The following is a 25,882-nucleotide window of genomic DNA, read 5'->3' on the forward strand; positions in this document are numbered from 1 at the left end:
CCAGAGATTATAGGATTTGATGAAAACTCCCAAAGATTGCAGTCTTTCACATCAGGACAGTGACAAGGCCTCTTGGCCCTTGGGCTTCCAGACTGACCAGCCTCTCCCAGGTGGCTGTGCATAGATCATTCTGAAAATCTGACAGCATGGTTCCCAGCCCAGGGACTGAGGAGGAGGGACAGCAGAACACGAAATGACAGGGTGTCTGCTGCCCGATTAAACCAGTGCGCTGTGTGCAGGGCCATGGTGCTACAACATACTAGGCTCACTCCTGGGCCCGAGGCCCAGATATTAGTCACAGACCCGTAGTCAGAGCTCTAAAGGCTCCCAGCAGCACCCCGTTCAAGCACTGCTTTTCACACGTGGGGAGATGGAGGCCCAGAGAAGGGAAGCACCTTGCTAGAGGCCACACAGCATTCGTTCAACCAAATATTAAGTGCCTACTGTGTGAAGCACTGTACTCGGGACTGGGAATTAAGGGTGAAAACACAGCCACAAGCTTCAGTTCCGTGGAGTTCAGACATTAGTGAAGGAAATGGGGAAAAGGAGGTAAACACATAAAATCAGAGATTGTGATCTGTGCTATGGAGAACATGGAGTGCTTCAGCCAAGTTGATCGAGGAAGGTCTCTCTGAGGAGGGGCCCTCTAAAGCTGGGGCTTGAAGGATGAGAAGAGTATGGTGTTCGAGTGTGTGCATGTGCTATGCGGGGGGCGGGGGGGGGCATGTGTTCCGGACAGTGGGAACTCTTTGCCCTAGAGCCCCCGGCTGGAAGGAGCTCTATGTGTTTAAGAAGCTGGCACATGACAGGCAGGGGGAGAGGAGCAGAGAGGGGGGAGTAGGGGGTGGGCAGAATCTGGAGCACATAGGGTCTTGTGGGCTGAGGTGACAGGTCTGGAGTTTATTCTTGTTGCAATACAAAGTCACTGGAGGGTCTTTTGCAGGAGAGTGGCAGGTATGCCTTAACATTTCCTGCTTTTCTTGTTTGGAGGGCCCCCTGGGAGCCCCATCACCCTGGAGGCTGGCAGAAAATGCATCAGGCAGTGCTACTCACACAAAATGAGCCTGGCTCTCCCTTGTCTTTATCTAGGGATCATCTCTACGCACTTTACCCACATTAAGTAATTAGACCACTCACATTATTTGAGGTTCCCCCTTCCTACCATGTGTCACAAATCTAGAAACTCAAGTGCTGTGTGACTCTGTGGGAATTGGCAAACCTCTCTGATCCAGTGACTGTCACTGGGACAGGCAGTCAGGAGGCTTCATCAGCTTGCCACAGCCTTTTCCCACCTCATTCCTGTGACCAGCACTCATCCTCTTTGTCATAGAAGTATGAAACATTAGAAACTGCTATCAAGACTGCTAGGATGGGAAGAAACTTCCAGGACCTACAGACTTTTTTTTTTTTTTAATGGGAAAACTAAAATCCAGAGAAGAAAAGGGACTTATCTAGGTTCCATAAGAAATAGCAGCAGGTCCAGACCTCTTCCTACATCCCTTTGTCTGAAACCACCCCAGCAGAAAGGGAGTCAGTGTTTCTCAAAAGGGGTTCTCAGATTTGCTCTGTGTCACATGAGTTTGGGGAATGTTCTCCTTCTGAGAGATTTACCATGAATGCTAGAGGCCCCAAGACACCCCAGAGCAAAACATTTATTTAACGTTGCTTAAGTAAGCCCAATGTTTTCCCAAATAGTTTGATGGCAGATTCCATCTTGGTGGATTATCTATTCACATTCTCGGGAATTTCCCTTGGGAACTGCCACCCGGAACAAAAAAAAGCCCCTGTCTACAGACCCTGCTGTTATCATTATTATTCTTGCTATCATTATCATCGAGGGCAGGGGCCATCCTTCATACTCCATTCAGCTCATGTGATCACACCTCCCTCCAGGTGTCCTGCATGGTGTTGAGTACTCAGGGGTGATGACACAGATCAATTACTCAAAAACAGTGACAATGCGTATTGACTCTGGACCTCCTGAGTCGCATTGCCTCATCTGAGATAAGGGGCAGCTTATTTCTTTTCTCTTCTTGACCAAGGGAAAGGCCTGTGGAAGCCTTGGCAGGGAAACTCATAAACATCCCTGAAGGTCACCAAATGGTAAAGCAATCTGCCACCCCCCCCCCCCCTTTATACTGGACAAAGCCCATTCCCTAATTTTAAGTTTTAACTCGAGTACAGACACCTCCAGGAAGGCTTCCCTGACTACTTCGTCCCTGTCCCTCTGGCCTGTGCTCCTCTCTGCCTCCCCTTTAGTTTCCAGAACTTGTCTATACCATGTGTTTAGTGACTGGCATTGTATCAGCCTGTGCAGGGATCTAAATAAGGGTAGTCGGCTGGTTGGCTGGGAGTCACAAACACCAGAGGAGGGGTTGGGCCTGAGGCTCACTAGCGTGTGCTGGGCCCATCTAATCACAGTTAAATTCAATTAAAAAAAGAATACTGTGTGGGCCAAACAAAACATGCCTGTGGACTGAAATTGGCCAGAAGGCTGACAGCTTACAACAGCTAGAATATTATCTGGAGAAGGAAGGCATTGCATTTGGAATCTAGAGAAGTCCTGAAGCCGCCATCAATTAGCATCAGGACTCTGGATAAACACCTCATCTTTCTGAGGATTGGTTTCCTCATCTATAGATTAGACACTTGCTCTGATTTTTTTATGGGATTTTTGAGAATGATTCTCTTGATTCTATGCTACTATAATAATAGAGAACATTTGTTCAGTATGTACTATTTGTGAGGTACTGTTCTAAGCACTTTGCATATGTTAACTCACTTAATCCTCACAATAACCCTAAAGGGAGGTGCTTTTTTCATCTCCAATTTACAGATGAGAAAACTGACACAGAGAGAGGTGAAGGAGGAACTTGCCTGAGGTTACAGGGCTGAAAGGTGGCAGAGCTGGGACTATAAAACTCTTTCACAGATGTTGGTTTATTTAACGTTCTCAAAAGCATAGTGAATTTTATCAGCTAACTATTTTCCTTTCACCATTTTATAGATGGAAACAATAAAGCTCAGAGAAGTGAAGTGACTTGCCTAACATCACACAGCTAGAAAGTAGACAAACCTAAACCTGGACCTAATTCTTTTGACCTCAAACCCTTTACCTTTTTTCCCCTGTGCTACAGGCAAAGGATAGGCAAGTGGTGTGTGAACAGAACACTGTGCTGGTGTAGGGAATTTTGTTCCCTGGGGCAGAGACCATGTCTTGCCCTTTATTGTTTCCACTCTAGTCCCTAAGTCAGGGCCCTTCTCTTCTGGGAGCTCAGTACTTGTGACTAATTATGGTCATGTTGCCAGGAAAATTGCTGTCTGCCTTTGTTTTGGCTGCTAATTTCTACCTGCCTCCGTGAACTGAGATGTTTCCAGTCACTGGAATGATTGAACATGGTTACCTGAGTTTGTCTGACTGGTGTGGTGGGAGGTTTGCATTTCCAATGTGTGCTGTATCTCCTGTGGGATGGTGGAGGGGTCTGGAATGAGAGGGTGTGACCTGGGTTCTCATCCTGATTCTGCTGTCCTGGGATCCTAGAGCATTTATCTGAACTTCTGTGAGGCTCAGTTCTTCAGCGGCCAATTGGAGACAATCACATCTGTCTTGTCTCCATGAAAGCCCTTTGGGAAATGCAGTGTGGCACAAACAGAAGATGGGCAGATGTGAGCAAACCATAGGTGCTCAATAGATGACACAACTAACTGTGTGAAGGGCATTTGCAAATGATGTGGGGACAGTGCTCATAATACAGTGTTAAGGCAGGGAAGCAAGAAATAAAACTGCTGAATTTGCAGTACTGCCTCAATTAGATAAAATATACATAGAGAAAAGACCAGAAGAAAATACACCAACACGTTGCCAGTGAGTGTCTCTGGGTTGTGGGCTTATATGCGCGTTTTGCTTTGTTAGACTTAAAATACTTTGTTTGCTAAAGTTAGCACATTTTATTTTCACATTATATTTTATCATTTCAAAGTATATATATAATTTATATAATTATACCAAACATTTATTATCTACATTATCTATTAAGTATACATGAAAGTTAGCACTTGGCCCTTGACAGTATCATTCTAGTTACTGAAACACTGATGTGATCAGGAGTGATCCTGCACTCATTCATTCATTCATTCATTTGTCCAGAAAATACACTGAGGGCCTGCTGTGAAGGCACCACTGATGACTACAATAAGAAACACTAAGAACAATGGGATGCAATCCCTGCCTTCAAGAAACATAATCTAGATGGAAGATAAGACATACTTATAAGTAACCATAATTGAGGGCAGAAAGGAAATAAACAATACTATATGCTTTAGGGAAATTGCCACTAGGAGTTAAGACTGGGGAGAAATCAGGGTGCCTGGGTGGCTCAGTCAGTTGAGTGTCCGACTTCAGCTCAGGTCATGATCTCGTCGTTCGTGAGTCTGAGCCCTGCGTCGGGCTCTGTGCTGACAGCTCAGAGCCTGAGGCCTGCTTCTGATGCTGTGTCTCAGTCTTTCTCTGTCCCTCCCTTGCTCATGTGGTCTCTCTTTCTCTCAAAATTAAATAAACATTAAAAAATTAAAAAAAGAGTGGGGAGAAATCTATTCTAGTTCTGGAAATTAGATAAGATTTTGTGAAAAAGTTGGCATTTTGTGTTGAGCCTTGAAGGATAAGTAGAATTCTGGACAAATGGAAATGGAATGGCATTACTGGCAATAATAAAAGTAATGAAAGGTAATACTTACTTACTACATACTATGTGCAAGCATTGTCCTATTAAATTATACACATTATCTCCTTTAAAAATCACCAGAGCTCTATGAGATAAGTAGTATTATCATCTCCAATGGACAGATGGGGAAACTGAGGCTTAGAGAGAAGTTAAATATTTGTTCAAAGTCAGCAGACGGTCAAGCTGGGATTCACACTCAGGACTTCACTATGATCAGGAATGTCACAGTAAAAGAATTTACATGAATTGAGGCAGGAAAGCGTGGGGGCCACAGGGTGTAAGACCAGGAGCTTCCCAAAAGCAGGGAATTTGTGTATCTTGCTCACTTCTCTATGTCCAGGGCCTAGGCAGTACCTGGCACATTGTAGATGCTTAATAAATATTTGTGGAAGGAAAGAAACAGTGAGTGGTCTACTGCTGCTGGGGTATTGGGTGTGGTAGAGGCAGCAGGACAGGGAGGGGTGCAAATGGGAGTTGTTAAGCAGAGGCAGGGTTCGGTTCATGAAAGAGTCCAGAGAACTGGCTCAGGCAGTGTGGTAGGCTGCATCGAAGCGGGAGGCGGGGGACAATCAGTGGACAAGCTCATCATGAGACCATCTGAGGAGTGTAGGTATGCCAGGGAGGGGCGTGGGGCTGGGGGAAGGGGGAAGAATGGAGGAGAGAGAGGCTGAGGTGAGGCCTGTCTCTACGTCCAAGTGGTGAATGTGTTGGAAGTTAAATTCTCTGTCAGACCTTCTTCATTACAAACCCATGCTCCTTTTTTACTAACCCCCTGGGGAGGCTTCGCTGCCTCTGAGCCTACTTCCTCATCTGTAAAATGGGAATAATCATACTTACACAAATTGTGTTGCTCTGGAGGCTAACGAGGTACTACAGGAACACACAGTACCCCCGCCATCCCACCTCAGTTAACTATTGCCGTTTGCATTTACTTCACAAGAAGAGATCTAGGCTGAGCCTCCTCCCATGAAGTGAAATAAATTTTGTGGCATGTGCCAAAAAACCCAAGAGTTCTCAGAGTTTGGAAAAACACTCCCCAGCTGGCACTATTCGTATTGGCCAAGGCCCCTCCCTTGCTGACCCCACCCACTCCTCCAGGTCTGCTTAGAGGCCTCCAGCCCAGGAGCCCTTGATATCAGAAGATAAGTTATACAGCCCAAGTTCTTCCAGAAACACAAGGTCCTTTGGAAAATCAAACTGAAAGAGGAGAAAAACCGTACATCTATGTGTATTAAAATTTTTCATCCTAACACAGATAACTCAAGGAACCTCACCACCTTTTACCAATTCTTCCCCAAAAAGAATGAAGTTTCATGGAAACTGTACCTTTCTTCACCTTGATAAGCCAGAGAGGCAGGTATTATGCTTCCCATTTTGTGGAGAGAGAAATGGAAGCCCGGGAAGGCAAAGAGGCTGCCCAAAGTCATTCAGCAAAGCCGGAGATGGTCTGCAGCTTATCAATCAGGTCTCTAGGCTATCTGTCCCTCATGTGGCCTCTTCTGTCTTCAGGAAGTTGTCAGCACTGGGAGCAAACAAGCACACAATTAAATACAAATAGGTATTTGGACCCACTTTATAATTTTTATTTATTTATTTAAAAAAAATTTTTTTAACGTTTATTTATTTTTGAGACAGGGAGAGACAGCATGAATGGGGGAGGGTCAGAGAGAGAGGGAGACACAGAATCTGAAACAGGTGGGGCTCAAACTCACGGATGGTGAGATCATGACCTGAGCGGAAGTTGGATGCTTAACTGACTGAGCCACCTAGGCGCCCCCATAATTTTTATTTTTTAAGTTTGATTTTCTCACTGTGTGTCTCTGTGTTTTTAAGCACATGGGGTGTTGAAGCCCTGGATGCCACACAAGTTAGTTTGGTTCTTGTCACTTTCTGCCTAAAGCAAATCTTGTCTTACCTCCTTTTTGGCCTGAGGTGAACTATTGCTTAATTACTTGCCCCTCTCCCCCCCATTAGAGTTTACTTTTGGGGGAAACAAGATTCCATATCTTTAGGATCTTCCCTAGGCTTATGTATTTGATGGGTTCTCCATAATTACTTGTGAATTTTGCATTGGAAGGAAGAGAGGCAGGCCTTACAGTGTGGTATGGGGGTAAGAATACGGTCTGGGAAGTTACATTGCCTTGAAAAAGGTCACTCTGATATTCAGCTGCTGCCTGTGACTCCAGACACCCACCTAACTTTCTTATTTTCTTTGATGAATTTCAGTCACCTTCGTTTGTGATTGAAGATAATAGCTACCTGGCCTTGGCATGCCTGGCACATAGTAGGGACTCAATAATTATTTGTGGCCAGAATTAACACCTATCTCATTGGGTTATTGTGAGAATTAAGTGAGATAATGAATGTCAAGTATTTCTCATAGAACCTAGCATATAGTTGCTACTCAGTAAAAGTAACTACTAATTTTGGTCATTATTAACATTTAGAACTGAATATAGAATGCCACATTGGGTCAGGAATTTTTAAAAATTTGAATTCAGGGGCATCTAGGTGGCTTGGTCAGTTGAGTGTCCAACTCTTGATTTCGGCTCAGGTCATGGTCCCAGGGTCATGGATCGAGCCCCATAACAGGCTCCACGCTCAGCATGGAACCTGCTTAAGATCCTCTTTCTCCTTCTGCCCCTCTCTTGCTCACACACTCTCTCTAAAATTAAATTAAATTAAATTAAATTAAATTAAAATAATAAAAACCTGAATTCAAATCCCAATTCCAACATTTTATGTAGAAAAGGCTACTGGACGTAGGATCAAGAAATTCAGGTGTGAGACCTGGTTCTGCCATGAACTAGCTGTGTGACCTTGCTTAAATAACTTCACTTCTCTGAACCTCTCTGCCCTCATCTGCAAAACAAGGAAATTGAATAATCGTTAAGATTCCTTTTTCCAGCTCTAACAGCCTTAGTTTAAGATGTAGTCTTTTTATTTTGTCTCTGGCCCCAGGTCTCCTATTTGCAAAATGATGCACTGGTGTTTAGGAGCCCCTTTCTGGGGCAGAGCAGGCCCAGGGCATGCAGATCCCAGTGCCCCTCCAGCCTTCAAACAGCAGGCCTGGTGGTGCTTGTTCAGCTCAGACTGACGGCTGGGTAGTGTGAATGGGATACTTGTGCACACAGTCCTGGTCCCCTCACAAGTTACATGGGGGCGCCTCTACCCTCCACCTCCAACTATAGGCACATAGAAAAGAATGACCAATGACCATAATGTCCCTTATTAACAAGGTTCAGAGAAGGTCTAGTGTGAATAACCTCTTCAGGAAATACCAGTTAAGTATGATAAAAAATAGTGCATTCCAGTGGCAAGGTACAATAATTTACCTTCCGATTAAGGGCATATATAATACAATTATGAAGAATCCTACTCAAATTCATTGAGATTCCTGTGATCATTACCTTCCTTGGTACCTCTTTTGAAGCACCAGCCTCAGACTCTATAATTTACACCGCACTTTGACTAACGTCTCATTTGACCCCTCACAGAAGCTGAGTGGGTAGAAGCAAGTTAGGCATAATTTTACCCCCATTTCACCACCAGGAAAGGGGTGCCCATGGAAGGTTGGAATGCTGACCAATGTGCAGAGGCTGAGTTGCAAGTTATGGAAGAGCTGGAACTAGACGTCAGATTATCCCCCAACAGCATCTCTCCCCAATAGTCATGGTTACAACCAGCCTCGTCCCCTGGGGCAATTCCAAGAGGCTTTTCAATAAGCCTTTTCCCATATCCAGCAGGTCATGTATTCTAATCCTTGCCTTGAAGATGGCCAACATTCCAGGCTGTTATGTCTTGAGGTGGTGGGATCACAGCCAGTCAGAACCAGGAATTCTCCAAGTGAAGTGTGGGACCACCAGATGGGTAAGCATCCAAGGAGGTTTGTTAGACTTGCGGGATTCAAGGTCCCATCCCAGACATATTCCATTCGAAAACATTTGGAATCTGCATTCAAGGTTTTCCCTCATCATCCATACTGAAGTAGCTGATCTAGTTTAACCAACCACTGTAGTAGTTATTTTCTTCATAGAAAGGAAACAAGCATTTAGCACTGTTTATTGTCTTTCTCCACCTCAGAGTGTAAATTCCAGGATAGAGACCTTGTTCGCCTGATTGCCAAACTCCCTTTCCTAGAACCCTTCAGGTTCTCACAGTACGAGGTTAGTAAATATTTATTGAATGTGCATTGAAGTTTGAAATCACTGTCATTTACCATTGGTTCGTTTTACAATAGAGAAACTGAGGTCCACTGAGGAAATGACTGCTGCAGAGTTGGTAAGGGGCAGGGCCAGGGCCAGGATAAAATCTCAGGTATCTGAGTCCCAATCACTTTGGTTCATCTCCGCCCTAAGCAATTCTTTAGAAAAAAAACATTTCCTGCCCATGAATATTCGGTTTCGGGGGCCTGGCCAGGTTGGGGGTTGGTAATTCCGTTCCCACTTCGTAGGCACTCTTGTCCCCATGGGTTAAGGGCCTGCCTTCGGGGCCGGGCGTCGAACCGAACTCCGGGCAGTGTCCTGGCCGTCCGGGGCCGCGGGGAGGAGCCCAGTACGGCCCGGAGAGGTGAGGGCGACTCGCCCAAGGTCACCCGGGCGGGCCCGGGGGGCCAGGCCCGCGGGGCGCCAGGGAACTGGCGGCGTCGGCGCGTCCTCGAAGTGGATGGGCACCCCTCTCCTTCACTCTGTAAATCCGGGATGACATTAATGGCTCCTTCTCCCGAATTCGGTGCACCCAGCCTAAAGAGCGCGAGCAGGCCGGGTCGGCCGCGTGGCCCGTTCCCATGTGCTCCACCTGCGAACGCTCTGACGTGCTGGCCCTTTAAGACACCTCCCCCTCCTCCCCCACCCACCTCTCCTGCCCCCCTCAATGCCCTCCCTCCCGAATTGCATCAGGCACGTGCTCGCCCCCGTCCGGTCGGAGCACCCCTCACCCCCCAGCCCGGGAGGTGCTCCGAGGAGTCAGAGGCTAGGGGCGGGGTGAGGGGCGGGGCCGCGAGGCTGTGCGCGCGCGCTCCCGCCGCCTTCGCCCGCCCGTCGCCGAGGGCCGGCCTCGGCGGGCGCGTCCCCGCGGCGCCGTCCCCTCCCCTCGCCCGCCGCGTCGCGAGGCGCGCGCCCGCCCGCCGCCTGCCGCGGATCGCGTGGTCGCCTCGGCTCGCCGCGCCTCTCCCCCGTCCGTCCATATTGCTGCAGCCCCCGAGCCGGGAAGCCCGGGCCGCCCCGGCGGCGGGGGGGAGGGAGGGACGGGACGAGAAGCCTGCCGGGCTCGGGGTGGGGGCGCCCTGCGAGGAACGGGCGGGGGGGGACGCGCGCCGAGGAGGCCTGGACCGCAGAGTGGGGGGCCTTCCTCCCCCCCCCGCCCCGCCAGTGGGCCTCGGATCTACGGCGGCTGCATCCGACCGCGAGGGGGGCCGCGCCTAGCGTGAACCCCGACCCTTCTCCGCAGGGACTGGGGCCCAGCGCCCCGGAGGAAGGCGTCGCGGGTGCCCTGAAAGCCAAGTTCGAGGCGGGGGAGGCAGCCTCGGGCGCGCCCGGCTTCTCCGGGGGGGCGGGCGCGCAGATGGCCACTCAGGTGGAGCCGCTGCTGCCGGGGGGCGCCCCGCTCTTGCAGGCCGAAGAGCACGGGGGTCTAGTGAGGAAGAAGCCGCCGCCGCCGCCGCCCGAGGGCAAGGGCGAACCCGGGGCGAACGACGTCGGCGGGGGGGAGCCGGACGGCGGCGCCCGGAGATCTCGGCCGCCCTGCGCCAAGCCACACAAGGAGGGCACCGGGCAGCTGGAGCGCGAGAGCCCGCGGCCGCCGCAGCCACCCGGCGCCGAGGGCCTGGTCGTCAGCGACGGGGAGGAGGGCGGCGGCGGCGAGCCGGGAGCTGGTGGAGGAGCGGTCGGAGCCGCGGGCGCCGGGCGCCGTGACTTCGTGGAGGCCCCTCCGCCCAAGGTGAACCCGTGGACTAAGAACGCGCTGCCGCCGGTCCTGGCCACGGTGAACGGACAGTCCCCTCCAGGTGGGTCTCCCTGTTTGCTATCCTGGGTCCAGGGACCTCTTCCGGGGACTTGGGCGTCCCCTCCCCCAGCGGCCTTCAGGGCCCGGGGGTCCGCCACTGGTAGTGGTGACTCGGGATTTTTTTTTTAATTGCCTCTTGGGTCGCCGTGCCCTCCTTCCCGACATACTCGGGAAGCTGCCCCTGCCGGAGGGCCCAGCCCTCGGGAGCCCGCGGCCACCGCCTGGGCCTCAGCGGTTAGTGGGCAACGGCGTGGTCCGGGCCTACCTCGCCAGGAGAGGGTGGGCGCTGGTTTCGGTGAAAAGGGCCCACCTACCCCCCTCCCTCCGCGTGTTGGGTGTCGAGGACGGTTTCTAGCCTAACCCCTTCTTGGGAAGCCCCTTTTCCCACCCCGCCCCATGCTCCCCGTTTTGGTAGCGTTGCGATCGTCCCCATGTTGTAAATGTTTAATGAGCATATGTCATGGGCAGCGAAGCGCCGGGTGATGAGTTGATACCGACCACACGGATTCGGGATTTAAAAGTTAACAAGTTTTGTTCTCTGGTAGACGATTATAGGCGGTAGAATCGCCATTGGTGACGGGTTGAGGGGTCGGTTACGGGGAGAATGATGAGAAGAGGAAACCCAACGTGTCATTGAATTCGGTGGTTTCCCTTCCCGATCCCGGGGACCTTCCGCCTCGAGAGGGAGCCGGATGGCGAGTGTGCGGGGATGCAGTTAGGGGCTGGCGGAAAATGTGAGGCGAGGAAAGGGGCATGCGGCGACACGAGGGGCGTGTGGCGACGGGGGAGGGAGTGGCCGGGCTGGGCGGGCGGGTGACAGTTGGGCGCCATGCGCCGCGCCGCCGGCCCGCGGACTGCTCGCGGCCGCTGGGCCTGTGCGTTCGGCGCCCGCCGCCGCGCTGGGGGTGGAAGGCGGGTGCGGGCTGGCGGCGCGGCACGGCCCGGACTGTGCGTGTGCGCGAGTGTGAGTGCGCGGCCCCCCTTCCCGGCATTCCTCCGCAGCCGGGACAACGTGGTGCCTCCCTGCGCGGGGAGCGGCATGTGACTGCCGGCCGGCGCTCCCCGCGCCCTCCCTCTCCCCGCTCGGATTTTCGGTCCTAAGGACCCGGCCCCTTGGGAGATCCCGGCGGAGCCGTGTCAGCGTGGGGAAGGGGGGGCGGGGAGGCGGTGCAGAATTTGGAGGCTCGTCTGGGCCTCCCTTTGCCGAGACTCATCGTCGGCTTGGGTGGGGGGCGCGCCCTACCGCCTCCCTTTGCCGGCGCGTAGAGAGGCACAGCGGATCTGTTTTGGGTCCTGTTGAAGTGGACCAGTGTCCAAACCCGCTTGTAGTATAATGACGGCCTGTGGCCGTAGCGTTACTGCTTTTTCAGTGTTCCTCTTCTGTAGTCGCTAGTTGAAGCTGACTGGTTTAAACCATCAAAATGGGGAAAGTTGAAGAAGGAGATTAATGCCTTCACATTCAAGGGATTAGAATCACCCTTAGTCCTAGGGAAACCAGAACAGCCAATTCTGAAAATGTCATGTTGCAATTTTATTTCTTTTAAGATTGCTTCATTTGGAGGAGGGGACATTTGAGGTTTACTAATAGTACCTCAAACTGTGTTCTCTTCCTTCTGCCCTCTCCCCTTCCCCCCTTTCCCTTCTAGAACCCTCTTATGCAAAGGGCAGTGCTGAAACCTCCCATTTTCTTGCATATCCCTCCCGATCCACCCACAGTGGGAGGGAAGGCAACTTTTAAGACAGTCTTTGGTCCTTCCCCCCTCTTTAAACTCAAAGGGGTATAATCATCCCCAGGAGAGAGCACTCTTCAGAAGTTTAAATGGGGCTACTCACCCTGGCTGCTGCTGCTTAGCTAATGGTGAACCTGCCTTGTGGGTTTTAAATCAGCCATGACATCAGGTGGTATTGGGTGCCTGAGCTGGCATTTTGTGCAAGTGCAGGGGCCCTTGATAGGGTGCGTCACTGGAGTTATTGATCGTGGGAAGAAGACAGCTTGGCTGGCATCTTGCCTTTCCTTGGAGTGGAGAAGCCAACTTGCTTTAAGTGCCCAAAGCAAAATTCTGAGTCTGGGAGTTTTGTTCTGTTCTTGTTTTTCTGGAATCATAAGGCAAGAAAGTGTTTTGTCTACTCATCCGTTTTTGAACCTTTGGACTAGTCTTTGACAGACTAACTCTAAATTAATTCAGTAGCTTCTCTGTTGTTAGGGCTTGGGTGCTTTTTGAGGGAGAATTTTGTGATTGAATTGTCTGATAAGGTTAGATGGTGGCCCTTTCTTTAGAGTCCACATGGATTGCTAAGGCCTTTTTTCAGCCCTGATTTTATTTGCAGCTTGGACAGGTTTAAATGTGACACCAGTGCACAGTGTGGTCTTGGGAAATTGTGTGTTCTGGGATGCATATGTTTTTGGGAGTCTACAGAAATGAGTGCCTCATAAGCAAAGCTAAAAGCTTCCAAAGCTTGCTGCAAATGCCTATTTTTAGCCCTCCTTTTGGCTCAGATGCTAGTGTTTTAGTTCTTTAAGGGACACATGCAGTAACTAGTAATGAAAGATGTTTTTCAATATCCCCCTTTCTTGTGCTGTTTTCTATTCTGGTTTAAGCTTCCACATCTTACATTTGTAGTTTTCAAGTCAGGATTTGCATTTTGGCTCTTTGTATTTCCTTCCCCTAGAATATTTTGAAGTCGTTTAAAATTTTTTCCTTCTAGCCACAACTCAATTTTGAGTATGAGAGAAGCAGGATGGGAAATGATACATGCATAGCAAAGGTTCTGGGGTTAAAACTGCATTGGCTCAAATGTCAGCTCTACCACTTGGTAGTTGTGCCTCCTTGGCAAGTTGCTTAGCCATTATGTGTCTGAGCTCCATTTGTATAAGAGGGATTAAATTATGATTTATTTGCTTCCTGGGGTTGTGATCATTCACTGTGGTGGTAGCCCAGTGCCTGGGAGACTGGGAGACTATGGGGTTTTCCAGGACTTTTTCTGGGTCTCCGTTTTTTCCACCTGTAAGATAAGGGCAGTGGACAATGCAGTACTTTCCTTTTCTGGTATTGTGTCACTAGTCTGTGAAATACATGGGACCCATCTCCTTAAAATGGAGTTTTGCTTACCCGCAGACACAAAGGGCATATTATGGATAATCTTAAAGGTTGCTGACCCAAAGAATTGGCTCTTTTTGCTCTGGAATGTGGTATGATGCATGTTTTAAAAATAAATTTTAATTTGTTCATTTGCCTTTCGTTAAAAGCTACCTTTGGGAGAGCGTCCATGTACTCTCAGGGCAGTGGGGATAGGCTATAACTGAACTAAAAGTTTGCTGTGGCTAATGCATGTGCAGTGGGTTGAGACTTGAACGTGTCATCACCACAAGCTTCTACCCACCCCAGCAGGGGGAATCAGTGGGTTGGTTGTGTGGCACCTTCATCTCCATGTCATAAGAAAATTAAGCAGTGCTGTGGTCTTTTTCTTGACTGTAAAGGAAAGCCTAGGCAGAGTCTCAGCCTTGAGTATTTATTTTCTGGGCGTCACTTTTTTGTGTGTGTTCCTTTGAAGTGCAGCTAACTCATGGCACAAAATAAAGAAGACTTACGATCCCAGCTAACCCAGGGCAACCCCAGGGATTCTGTACCCCACTGAGCTGGCCCCAAATAAACCTCTACTCTCTTTCTTTACTTTTCTTCCTAGGTTTAGGCCCTTTCCCAGATCCCTCCTAGTTGCACTAGGGTGGGGCATCTCTGTGGATCTGGAGTATCAGTTTTCAGCATAGCATCAGAGCTCCTCCAGACCTTGGCCTCTTCCCTCCCCACCTTGAGAAGTGGACTGGGAGGAAGCACGAGCTCTCTCTGCCTTGGAATCATACAGTCTGCAATTTTGAGTCCCAGCTTTACCTGTTTTGCTGCAGCTGCTGCTGTTTTTTTTAAATTGAGGTATAATGGACATATTGGTTTCCAGTATGCAGCATCATGATTTGATATTTGTATATATTGAGCTTTGCCTCTAACTTGCTGTGCAGTCTTGGGTGAATTACTCAGACTCTCTGAGCCACTATTTTCTCATTCTCAAAATGAGAATATTGATAATTAACTATTTCAAAGAGTTTTGAGAATTAAGGAAGATAACGTTTATAAAGCCCTTAGTATGATGCCAGGCACAGACCATCTAATAAGTGTTGCCTATCCAGTAACTGCTATTTAAAACTTTTTATAATAAGTGATGACCATTATTAAGCATGCTTGTTCCACTTCTGATTCTGCTGGTGACCAGCCTTGTGGATACCAGCCACCCCCATGCTTTCTCTGCCTCTGTTTCTTCATCTAAAAATGAGGGAATCTGATGAGGTCTAAATGTCTTCACAGTATTTTTAGTATCATAAAAACTTTCTTTCAAGAAATTGTTTCGCATGAAAGAAAGAAACCAAAAGAGAGCTTTTTGTATGTGTACGTGTATGTCTGTCGTGGTGGTTAAGAACTCCAGTTTTGAATCCAAGTCCTGAGAGGGCTAGACTCTTCTGGCTTCACTAACCTCGGTGGATCACTTGGGGTGCATATCAGACATTGCGGAGCAAGCAGACGTTATGTGCCTTGTAGTACCCTATTAGGAAGCACACAGCACTGCTTATGAAAATCTCCCCCCACCAAAGAACTGAACCCAACCCAATAAAACCGTAGATGTGTAGACGTAGAGGAACAGATTGACCACGAGGTAGCAGTTATCTAATTTTTGAACGTGAGCGATTCTACAGGACAAACAACCAATAAATGACATTTTTTAAAAAGGGAACTGTTAACAGACAAAAAGACTTGAGACATCAGTCAGATGCATTGTGTGGATTCTGATTTGAAACAGTTTCAAGAAGATACTTTGGTGACAACTGAGGAAATCTGATCACTTTAGATGACCATTAAGGAATTACTGGTCAGGGGCGATGAGCTCCATAACTGTTTATATTGTGCACCCTTGGCTAAGAACTGCTAGGTTAGCCTCCATGAATGAGGGTTTAAAGCTGTTTTCCTGCAGTTCAAATTTCTTTCTCTTCTAAAGAAAGCACACAGTTAGGACCCTCTGAAGGGAAGGTAGGGGGTGGGGAGTTGAGTTGTATACTTCTCTGGGCAGTGAGTGCCTGCCTGGGGAAGGAGACCTTTCCCTGGTCAGGCTAGGGTTGGTCTCTGCAGTCTGACCCCTAGACCTCCTGAGGGGTGGAGTCTCTTGGCTGACCCACCCACTGACTGCTGTGGGACCTAGGCTAGAGTAAGCATTTTAGAGCTGTTACTCAGCACTCACTCCCTCCCAAAGGGAGGCCGGCAGGGAGAGGAGGAGGAGCGGGCCTGAAACCACAAAAACCTCTTTAAAATGGAGAGCTCGGCAGATGGGAGTGCCCCTGTTTGCAAAATCCAAGACAAGCTCACAAAGTGGGTAATTAGGGTGCTGGGGCCTCAAGAGGGCTTACAGGTGCCTCAGTCTGGGCTCACAAACACCCCTGGCTAGTCCAGAGTTACCTGACAGAGTGGTCAGGAGAGAGGATGGCCTTACCTTGCTGGGGGTTCATGAAAGGAAGTAAGTTTTGACACCTGGCTAATGAAAGCATAGGAAAGAGCCAGGTGAAGGAGCAGAGGGAGAGGTGATTTAAATCTGAACAGGGGCAGAGTCCCTGTGTCTTCTCTCACTTGGTGACCTTAGCTTGCCTAACCTCTGTTTTTCTTACACACAGAATGGGACTAATCTCTGTACTGAGGTTGTTTCGAGGATCAAATTAATAAAAGTATGGGGTAGCCTCGTTCATTAGTTAAAATGTCCCACACAGGTGTAAGCGATTTATGTTCCAGAAGATGCATTCCAAAGCCAGATACGTGTACAGTGGTTTCAGTGACCTCATCTGAGGAGTTATTCGTGACTTTCCTAACTGAGTATGGATAATCAGGAGGTAGCTTAATTTTCAAGCAACACTATTTGCAGAAGTTACCAGGGCCATTTGGCTGACTTGTGGCAGATAGCCTAGGGTGTCTCCCTGAGGGATTATCTGAGAATTCCAGGGACGTTCTTGACTTGTTACCTTTCTGTTGGCTGTACCTCTGGACTGGCAAAGCTGTAGGTATAGGTGTGAGGAGCGTGGGTCTTTATTGATGAATTTTGTAAAGCCAGCCATCTAAATCTGTCACATGTAGTGAGGGGCTTCTCCATCTCAGTATGAGGTACTGTTAGTAAACCCAGATGAGCCCCTCCATCAGAGGTCCTGTTTATAGGGCACTTTGTAATAACCCTCCGTACTTGTGGTAACCACCTTACCCTCCAGACATGCATTCCAGTAATTCAAGGTAGGCTTTTCTCTTCTGTACTTGAAAATGAAGTTGCAACCCTCTCAGAGGAACTGAAGTCCCCCCATAGCCAGGAACCTTCTGGATGAATGGTCCACCCGGGCTTTGTATGGTTTTTGCTCTCCTTTTCACCAGCTTAGTTAAGCTCCTGGTGATCACAAGATCGTTAATAGTGATACCATAGTCCCCACTTACTGGGTATCTGACATGTTCTAGCCCATGTCATCTGCCAAACAGGTTATCTTTTTATCCCAGCTTCACAGATGAGGAAAGTGAGATTCAGAAGTTAGTAAGGAACTGTCCTCCTAATTGCTAGGATTGAGAGTCTTGGGGTCATCCTTGCCACCTGTTTAATTTACCAGTACATCCTTTTGGCTCCTAGAAACTGGATCCATAGCTAAACACTTCTTACCATCTCTTTTTTTGCGAGCCTGATCCATACGACATTGCTTCTCACCTAGATTGCTGCAGTGGTCTCCTACCTGGTCTCCTGTCACTCTTGCTCAGGATCCTCTCATGGCTTCTCATCGTGGAATAAAATTCCAAGTCCTTTGAATGTATCCTCTCAGACTCCATTTGATGTGGCTTCCCACACCACCCATCCCCCCCACCCCCCCCCCCACCCCCCGCCCCGCCCCAGTGCTCTAACCTTATCTTTTGCCACTTTTCCCTTCCAATAGCATTGTACCTTGCTTTTCCTAGAGTAGGTTGTGTACGCTCTGCTTTAGGGCTTTAGTTCTGGAATGCTCTTTCCTCAGCCACATGGCTCCCACCGTCACTCTTTTCAGGTTCCTGTTCAAGTAACACTGTGATGGAGAGGCCTTCCCAGACCACCCTGTATAAAACAGCAGGCCTCCATCCCGTACTCTGTATCCCCATCCTTCCTACCCTGCTTCGTTTTTCTTTTTAAACCCTTAATCACCATTGAGTCAGGGACTTGGATATTTGGCTACTGCTTACCCCTGCGTCTACAACATGACTGGCACATAGTAGGCAGCTCAGGGAACATTTAATTAGTGAATGAATGGATGAATCTCTTACTTTGACAGCCTCACAGCACATTTTGAGTTTGGCAGAGAAGATGCCGTGGTGAATAACAAATCTGTGCTGGGAGAGAAGCACATGCACTCACAATCCAGTATGGAAGGTGCTGTGTAAGAAGGTGGTGAGATTCTCTGGGAGTGTAGCAGGGGCACCCAAGTCAATCAAGGTCAGAGAATTCTTTCTGGAGGAAGCAGTGGCTAAATCGCTTGAAATGGGAAGGATAGATAGGAGTTATTTGAGAAAAAGACTAGAAAGAAAGCTCATTCCTGGTGGAGCAAAGGCCCTGGGGTTCAGGGAATTGAGTAAATTCCCTGTGGCTGTACTGTAGATGATTTAGATAAATTGTGATTTTAACTGGAAAGCAGTGGAAAGCCATTAAATTTTTATTTTATTTTTTATAGGAACCAGAGAACAGTTTATTTTTATTTTTTTACTGTTTATTTTTGAGAGAGCATGCACAAGCAGGAGAGGGGCAGAGAGAGACAGAGACACAGAGTCCCAAGCAGGCTCCAGGCTCTGAGCTGTCGGCACAGAGCCTGACATGGGACTCGAACACAGCTGTGAGATCATGACCTGAGACAAAGTCTGATCCTCAACCGACTGAGCCACCCAGGCGCCCTGGAAAGTCATCAAAGATTTTAAATGAGAGAGTGGCATGGTCAGATTTTTTTTTTGAAAGATTACTCTGGCCACATGAGAACCTCTTAAGAATAGATGGTTTGGGGTTTCCTGCCTGATCCTTTGGGGCAAGGTTCCCAGATTACAAAAGGGAGCAGATTCCCAAGTCGTTCCTTAACTGTTGGGCAATTATCAGCTGTCATCCTTTAGGCGTAGGGAGCAAGCAGCTCCAGTTTATGGGATTTCTCTGACCTTTCAGAAGGCCGCACTACTGGAATGCATCTCAGTTGTCGGAAGAAGCACAGTTTCTGATATACTGGCCTAAGCTGAGCTCATGCTTGAGCTTAGAGCCACCAGCCCGCTTGACACTGATGCAGCAGGAGAAGCAGAAAGAGGAGGAAGCGCCGGAAGTAGTGGCAGGGGACAGGCTTGCAGGTGGCGTGGCAACTCCCATCTCCACCAGGGGAGGCGCCCGTGCCGCAGGACTTCCTAGGCTTAGGCCGCCTGCTGTCAGCCGCTCTGCAGGCTTTTCCACAGATAGCCACATGCACAAAGTTTCTTTCCTTTAGAGGCACCTCCCTTCAGCTTAATTCAGCTGTTTTTAGACTTGTGCTGGGAGTAGTGGGTCTGCATTTGCCCACAGATAGGCTGCTGTAGTGAGTCCCTGAGGATGCTCACCCAGCCCAGTGTCCAGTTGTCAACTCTGACCCCATTGCTGTGCTCTCAGGGGCTGGGATTTCCTTTCCTTTTTTTGTGAGAGGAAGGAGTATGTAGAGCTGGAAGGGACCCCAGAAGTCATTGAATCTAAACCCTTCGTTTACAGGCTGTATACCTCAGGCCTAGAAAGGAAGTAGGAGTTGCTCAAAATCACAGTTCAGAGAAAGGCAGAGACTTGAACCCAAGCCTCTTGGCTCCCACTCTGGTTCAGTTTTCACTCCACCTCTGGAGGAAGAAGTAGAATGGGGTGGTTGAATGGAGCCTTGGGAGTCCGTCAGGCACAGTTAGCGTTAGCCCCAGCCGCTTAGCAACTGGGTGTCCTTAGGTTGGTAACTTTTAGGCTTCAGTCAATGGCGTTATATCTGGAGTCCTCATGTGCTGGAGTCTTTGCTGAAAATGGGGTAGGTGAACATGAGAGCTTAGCCGGAGCCTGGCAGATAATAAGAAGTGATAGTTCTGAGAGTGTTGAGGACTTGGTTTTGACCTAAGTTGTCTTCTGGAAACAGAAGTCAGGTGCCAAAGCCAGCCTTTCTCTGTCTTCCTGGATCCTTTGCCCCTTGATCCCTTCTGTTGGGTCCTGAGCATACATGGGAAGGCAGCCCATGCTATTTCTTAGAGCCAGCTCTTCAGACCCTGTCTTGGGGTGTCAGGCAACTCTGGTAGAGGGGGATCAAGGAGTCCGTGGGGGTTATAATCCTGTAGCAAGAAGCCCACAGTTGTGGTGCTTAGGAATGCACTAGCAGTAGAATGTCAAAGAAATGGACTCATGTGGTTTGCAGTGAAATCCCGCCCCCTACTCTGTCTTTGATGGCTTTCTCCAGCTTTAGGGGTGAATGGGGGAGTGGAGGCCTCTGCTTTTCCTGTTCTCTGTCTGTATATGTATTAACAGCAGCATGAGGAAGAGATACCAATTATGTGCATGGAATAGCCTGGCTTAGGTTTTCTCCGAAGTGGAGCTGAGTGTAGGGGTAGAGTTTGGACGCAGTGAGAACAGAGTTGGGTGTGGGAAGCCGGATGCTGCTGCTAGGGAATGTGGGAGGGAGACAGGAAATCAGGAACACACAGAGGAGGCAGCTCACTGGGATGCATGCACCTTTCTGTGAGGAGGGAATGGTTGAAGGAGCTAGGATTATTTTTCCCAAAGAATCAAAGCTTGGGGTGGGTGGGAATGCTGGCGGTTCTGAAATACAGCATTTGAATAGACCTACTTCTTGTGGCCCTATGGGTAGAGCTCTGATGGCAGGTGGGAGGTAGAGGGTCAAGTAATAACTTCCAGCAGCAGTGCCACCATGTGGAATCAGCTGCCATAGGAGGTACTGAGTTTCTTGATGTGGTGATAATATTTAAACAGGTTGGATGGTAATGTGCTGTAGGGCTCTCTCTGCAGCTGCAAATTTGCAGAGTACTTGCCCAGAATTGTTCATTCAGAAGTTTTTGAGTACTTATAGGTGTCAGGCCCTGAAATCCATGGGTAGACAATTCAGGGGCTGTCATTTTGGGACTTACATCCTGAAAGGCAGAAGTCACCAATGGGCATTCCTCACCTTATGTCCTCAGGCCCAATCCAGCCTACTGACAGGTTTTGATCGGTCTTGTGTTTTAAAAAGTTTAATCACCTATATTTTAAAATCAAGAAAATATATCTGGAAACCTAGAAATTTGGAGCTTCTCTTTAAGAGAGTAGACTCCACATGCAAAGAAACAAAGAAAACCTATTGAATTTTGTTTGTACTTTAGATAGATGAATAACATGGCATGTGAATTACATCAGTAAAGCTGTTATGGGACACCTGGGTGGCTCAGTTGGTTTTGGCTCAGGTCATGATCTCACAGTTTGTGAGGTCAAGCCCCGAATCAGGCTCTGTGCTCTGCGCTGACAGTGCAGAGCCTGTTTGGGATCCTCTCTCCACCCCTACCCTGCTGGTGCACGGGGAAGCCTGCATCTCCTCTCCCCCCCACCCCCCACCCCCACCCAATAAATAAAAAAACTTAAAAAAAATAAGCTGTTATAGAAATAAATGAGAAGATCTAGCCACACTGAACCTTTGTTCCTTTATGACTGCTGTCCAGTGGCAGTACCTACTCCACTTTAGACAAGGACACCAGCATGTAGCCTGTGGGCCCGGACTTTGTATGTTTCATCATACAAAGTAGGGAGAATAGTAGTCTGTCCAGCCCGCAAATTGAAGAACATCCTTATGGGAGAAGAGTTTGAGAGGAGAAGGTAGAGAAGACTTTAAGGCCTAGGGCAGAATTTGGAGGCCCTAGAGGGGGACTCTGTACCCAGGACACCACTGGGTATTGTGTCCTGACGTTCCAGAGCAGTGATAGAAAGCTGTCTGAGGGCTAAGGGATGGGGAAACTGGCTTATGTTAGGTCCCATTGAGCCTTCACTTTCCTCCATCTGTAAAATAGATATGGAATCTAATCTCAATCTCTAAGGTCTCTTCCAGCTCAAACACTGTGTAGGTGTGGGAGCGGCTAAGGCAGATGTTACTAGGTCTCAGATGGAAAAGGAAAAAGATCCTGGCTTCGAATCATTGGTGTGTCATTGGTGCATTGAATTCTCGCTGGGGGCAGAGACACTGGAGAGAGTCTTCACCAAGGCAGGCCTGCTTCTCATACCATTTTCGGTGTGAGCGCTGTAGTAGGGGTAGAATAGAGAACTCTGGGCAGGAAACTGGAGACCAGCCTTCTTAGTCCCAGCTGTTTGGCTCACTTACTTGCTAAAACACTTAGGGCAACCTACTGATGAACCTCTTTGGACTTCCTTTTCCTCTTCTGTAAATGAAAGTGGTTAAGCCTGAAGACCTTTCAAGGTCCTTTCCTGCTAGGGTTAAGTTCTTTATATCAATTTGGAGATGAAGACTACAGTGTGTTGAGAAAGATTTCCTCTAAAGGGAATTGCTTTCCCTCACCTGATTGGACCGGCTTTAGTGTTAATCCTGAGAGCTTGGCCAGGGCTGTGGGATTTTTCTGCCTAGACATGAGGCATTCTGCCTTAGGCTTCTGGAAAATGCTGGGCTAAGATGAGCTGCCCCAGAAGGTTGTGAGTATTCATAGTAGTGTGTAAACAGTGGTGGTGCCTTGGTGTCTCAGTTAAGCATCCGACTTCAGCTCAGGTCATGATCTCATGGTTTGTGAGTTCGAACCCCACATCGGGCTCTGCACTGTTGGTGTGTGGAGCCTGCTTGGGATTCTCTCTCTCTCCCTCTCTCTCTGCCCCCATCCTGCTCATGCGCTCTCTCACTCTCTCTCTCTCAAAATAAATGAATAAACTTTAAAAAATACATACCAAAAAAACACAGTAGTGGCACATCTGGTGACAGAAGTGTTCTTGAGAAGATTCGCCATCTTGTACCTGGTTACACCGGGTTGTTACTGAGAGCCCCTGCTCTGGCCCTGAGATTTAGAACCAAAGTCTGGTGGAGGCTGGGGTCAAAGTATTAACTGGCTCAGTGGAAAGGAAGCTGACCCATCTCAAGAGACTGAGTATTCAGAATCATCAGGCCAGTCAAGAAAAACACTAGGGCTTGAGCCTAACCTTCTTTTGTGTGAAAGGAACTAAGTTGGCTACCATCAAAGTGAAAATCATTCAACACATTTATTTGAGTAACCTACTGAGTATTAGACCAGGACAATACTGATGGGAACAAGACAGAAGGGAGCTGCCTTCATAATTTACATTCTAGTGGGGAGACATAGTAAACCAACGGGGTGGTTCTTGCTATCTATTGCTGCCTACCCAGTCACCCCAAACTTGGTAACATAAAAAAACAACCATTTTGTTCCTCGATTCATGTGTAGGTTGGGATTAGGATAGGGCTGAACCAGGTGGTTCTTTTCTGTATGGCAGTGTTAGAGTAGTGTCTGTCCTGGTCTGGAGGGCCCACCAAGCTTCACTAGCATTTTTGGTACCGAGGCAGGGATGGCTGGAAGTCTGAGTTTAGCTGGAAGTGGAGGGCTCTCAGGTGCCCTCTCCAATGTGCTGGTTTCAGAGCAGTATGACTTACTGTGCAGTGGCTTATGCTCCCAGACAGAGCTTTCCAAGAGACAGGAAGTAGATGTCAGTATTCTGAGGTCCCAGACCTGAGCACTAACTAGCACAACGTCACTTTTACCGTGGCGTGATGATACAGGTTACGGATCCTGCTGGGAATGAAGAGGAGTCATGGGCCTGGCCTTTCAGTGGGAGGAGTGTCAGTTTGCAGCCATCTTTAATACTACATGGCAGCTTCTGGTAGCGGTAAGGGCCGTGAAAGAAACAGAGTAAGGCAGTGTGCTAGAGAAGTGTTGGGGATGTGCGACTGAGGACAGCTTCAAACTCCGCATCAGGGAATGCCTGTAAGGGTGAGTGAGCCAAGATGGGATTGATAGCATGGTGTGGGTATTCTTGCCTGGAGGAACAGCCAAGTACTAGGTGGTAATGAGTTCAGAGTTCTCCAAGGAAAGGACCAAGAGGCCTGTGTGGATGACAGGTGAGAGGCTCAAAAACTCAGAAGCAAGAGGCCTTGGGAGGCCAGCTTAGGGAGTTTGGATCCTGTTCTGAAAGCATTGAGAGGGGTAGCATGATACAATTTCTGCCTGAGGGTTACTTTGTTTTATGCAGAATGGACTGATGGGGGGGCGGGGTGCGTGGGCAGGGAGAGGCCAGATCGGAAGCTGGGAGACTGCTTGGAGACTTCTACAGAAGTCCAGGGAAGAGGTGGAAAGGCATGGAGGATGGCATGGTGACCGGGCCTGATTTTTTTTTTTTTTTACTTTACTGTTTTCCTTTGAGCTTAGCCTACTTTAAAGAGGAAGTTTTCTGATTGCTGTTTCTTACTTCCTCTCGTCTGTCCAAAAGCAAATTATTGTTGTATTGTGCCCGTTAATAAGAAGAGGATGGCCTGAGGCAGGCAGAGGTCATTCCCCTGGTTCTGGGTCTCTGGGCTGCAGGGCCGCAGGGCCGGGAGGGGTGTTGGTGTTGCCACGCTTGGCGGCTCCCCACCCCACCCACCCCCACGCCTGTCTCAGGCTCCATGCCCCAGGGTGGAGGTGGAGTGAGAGTGTGGGGGAATGGCATGGGGGCACCATCAGGAGCTCTGGGGCAGGGGTGGCAGGGCCTGGGGATGGGGAACAAGCCCGACACGAGCTCTCAGTGTCACAGTTTTCTGTTCCGACTTCTTGTCAGAAACTGCAGTGGCTTTCTTGTTTCAGGTAAGATCTTCAGGGTGGGGTCAGAGCAAAGTCTGTGGGTCCAAGTTCTGTTTTCAGCCCTGCTCTCTTGTTTCTCCTGGCTGGACCTTCATTTCTTGACTTGTAAAAAGGGATTGGGTCCTGTGGTTATGAATGCTTTGCTCATCTATCACTGATGTGCCTTTATCATGTCCCTGGGCTTAGCCAGATGTCCTAGAATCTGCCTCATAAGTAGCTTGCCTTGAGGACAGATGGGCCAGGGAGCCAGGCCAGACTGCCCCAGACCCTCCACTCCTGACATGATTATCAAACTTGTGAGCCACCACACCATCTCATTCATTGTCTAGGTTCATTTCCACAGTGCTGTGGGATCTGGAGTTATAATCCTCGTTTTACAGATGAGAAAACAGAAGAGTTCAGAGAGGTTCAGTAATTTGCTTAAGGCCATGCAGTGTTTTATACATAGCTAGGATTCCAGCCCATGGCAGACTGACTCCACAGTTCTGCAGTACTTAGCATCTGACTTTGCGTTCTTCCAGACCACAGAAGTATACATACTTCACCTGGAAAACTGTTTCTGGGAGAGGGAGGACCACACAAATCTTCAGGTAGCAAGAATCTCTTCGGGACTCTAGTGGCCCAGCCTGGAGTTCCCAGTTCTGCTCCCTGGCCACCTTTAGTGGGTGTGAGCCAGGCCCTGGAACTTCTGATCTTGCAGAGGAGCCCTGGCCCCTCTTCCCCCAGAGAGGTTCCTCTTCAGCTCTGTCAGGCCACGTGCAGCCTGCTGGAAAGGGCCCTGCTGACCTTGTGGTTTCTCAGGCATGGCCTCTGGGCCCGTTGGGGGGTGGGAGGCGGCCCTCTACTGGCACCGGGTGGCTCTCTGGCTCTTCCCAAAGGGGATGGGAACTGCTATTATGTGTTGGGCCTTTTAACTTCTTTCAAAGGGAAAATCTTTTTAGCTTATTCAGGCAACACCAATTCATTGTTGAAAAATGTCCACGAGCCACCATAAACACTACTAAGCAACCACATCCTTTAAGACCAGTGTTGCCTAATAGAAATACAACGCAAGCTGTATATATAATTTTAAATTTTTTAGTAGTCCTATTTCTAGAAAAGTAAAGACAGGTGACAATTTAAATGATATAACCCAAAATAAGAGATTATCATTTCAACATACAATGAACATAAAAATTATTAGTGAACTATTTCATATTCTTTGTACTAAAGAATATGTACTATATTATAAGTACATATAAGTACATATAAGAATATGTACTATATTATATA

General features: G+C 48.6%; 1 protein-coding gene and 1 long non-coding RNA gene across 4 annotated transcripts in view; one reads left to right on the plus strand and one right to left on the minus strand.

Annotated features, from left to right (window-relative positions):
- Window positions 1-9,560, minus strand: part of LOC109276004 (uncharacterized) — a 67,950-nt gene extending 58,390 nt beyond the window's left edge. Inside the window, exons 1-2 of the long non-coding RNA XR_002084478.2 lie at window positions 8,057-9,560; window positions 6,048-6,243 (exon numbers count right to left, since the gene is read on the minus strand). This is a non-coding gene — a long non-coding RNA (uncharacterized LOC109276004). The remainder of the gene's footprint in view (window positions 1-6,047; window positions 6,244-8,056) is intronic.
- A 297-nt stretch (window positions 9,561-9,857) lies between these two features.
- LARP1 (La ribonucleoprotein 1, translational regulator) overlaps window positions 9,858-25,882 on the plus strand; it is a 56,200-nt gene continuing 40,175 nt past the window's right edge. For all 3 annotated transcript variants that reach the window (XM_019464499.2, XM_053907054.1, XM_053907055.1), the window contains exon 1: window positions 9,858-10,725. In XM_019464499.2, the coding sequence (XP_019320044.2) occupies window positions 10,284-10,725 (442 nt within the window). In that variant the 5' untranslated portion in view covers window positions 9,858-10,283. The remainder of the gene's footprint in view (window positions 10,726-25,882) is intronic.

Source organism: Panthera pardus, unplaced genomic scaffold (assembly GCF_024362965.1).
Source record: "Panthera pardus isolate Hobbes unplaced genomic scaffold, ASM2436296v1 HiC_scaffold_2, whole genome shotgun sequence".
Taxonomy (NCBI): Eukaryota; Metazoa; Chordata; class Mammalia; order Carnivora; family Felidae; genus Panthera; species Panthera pardus.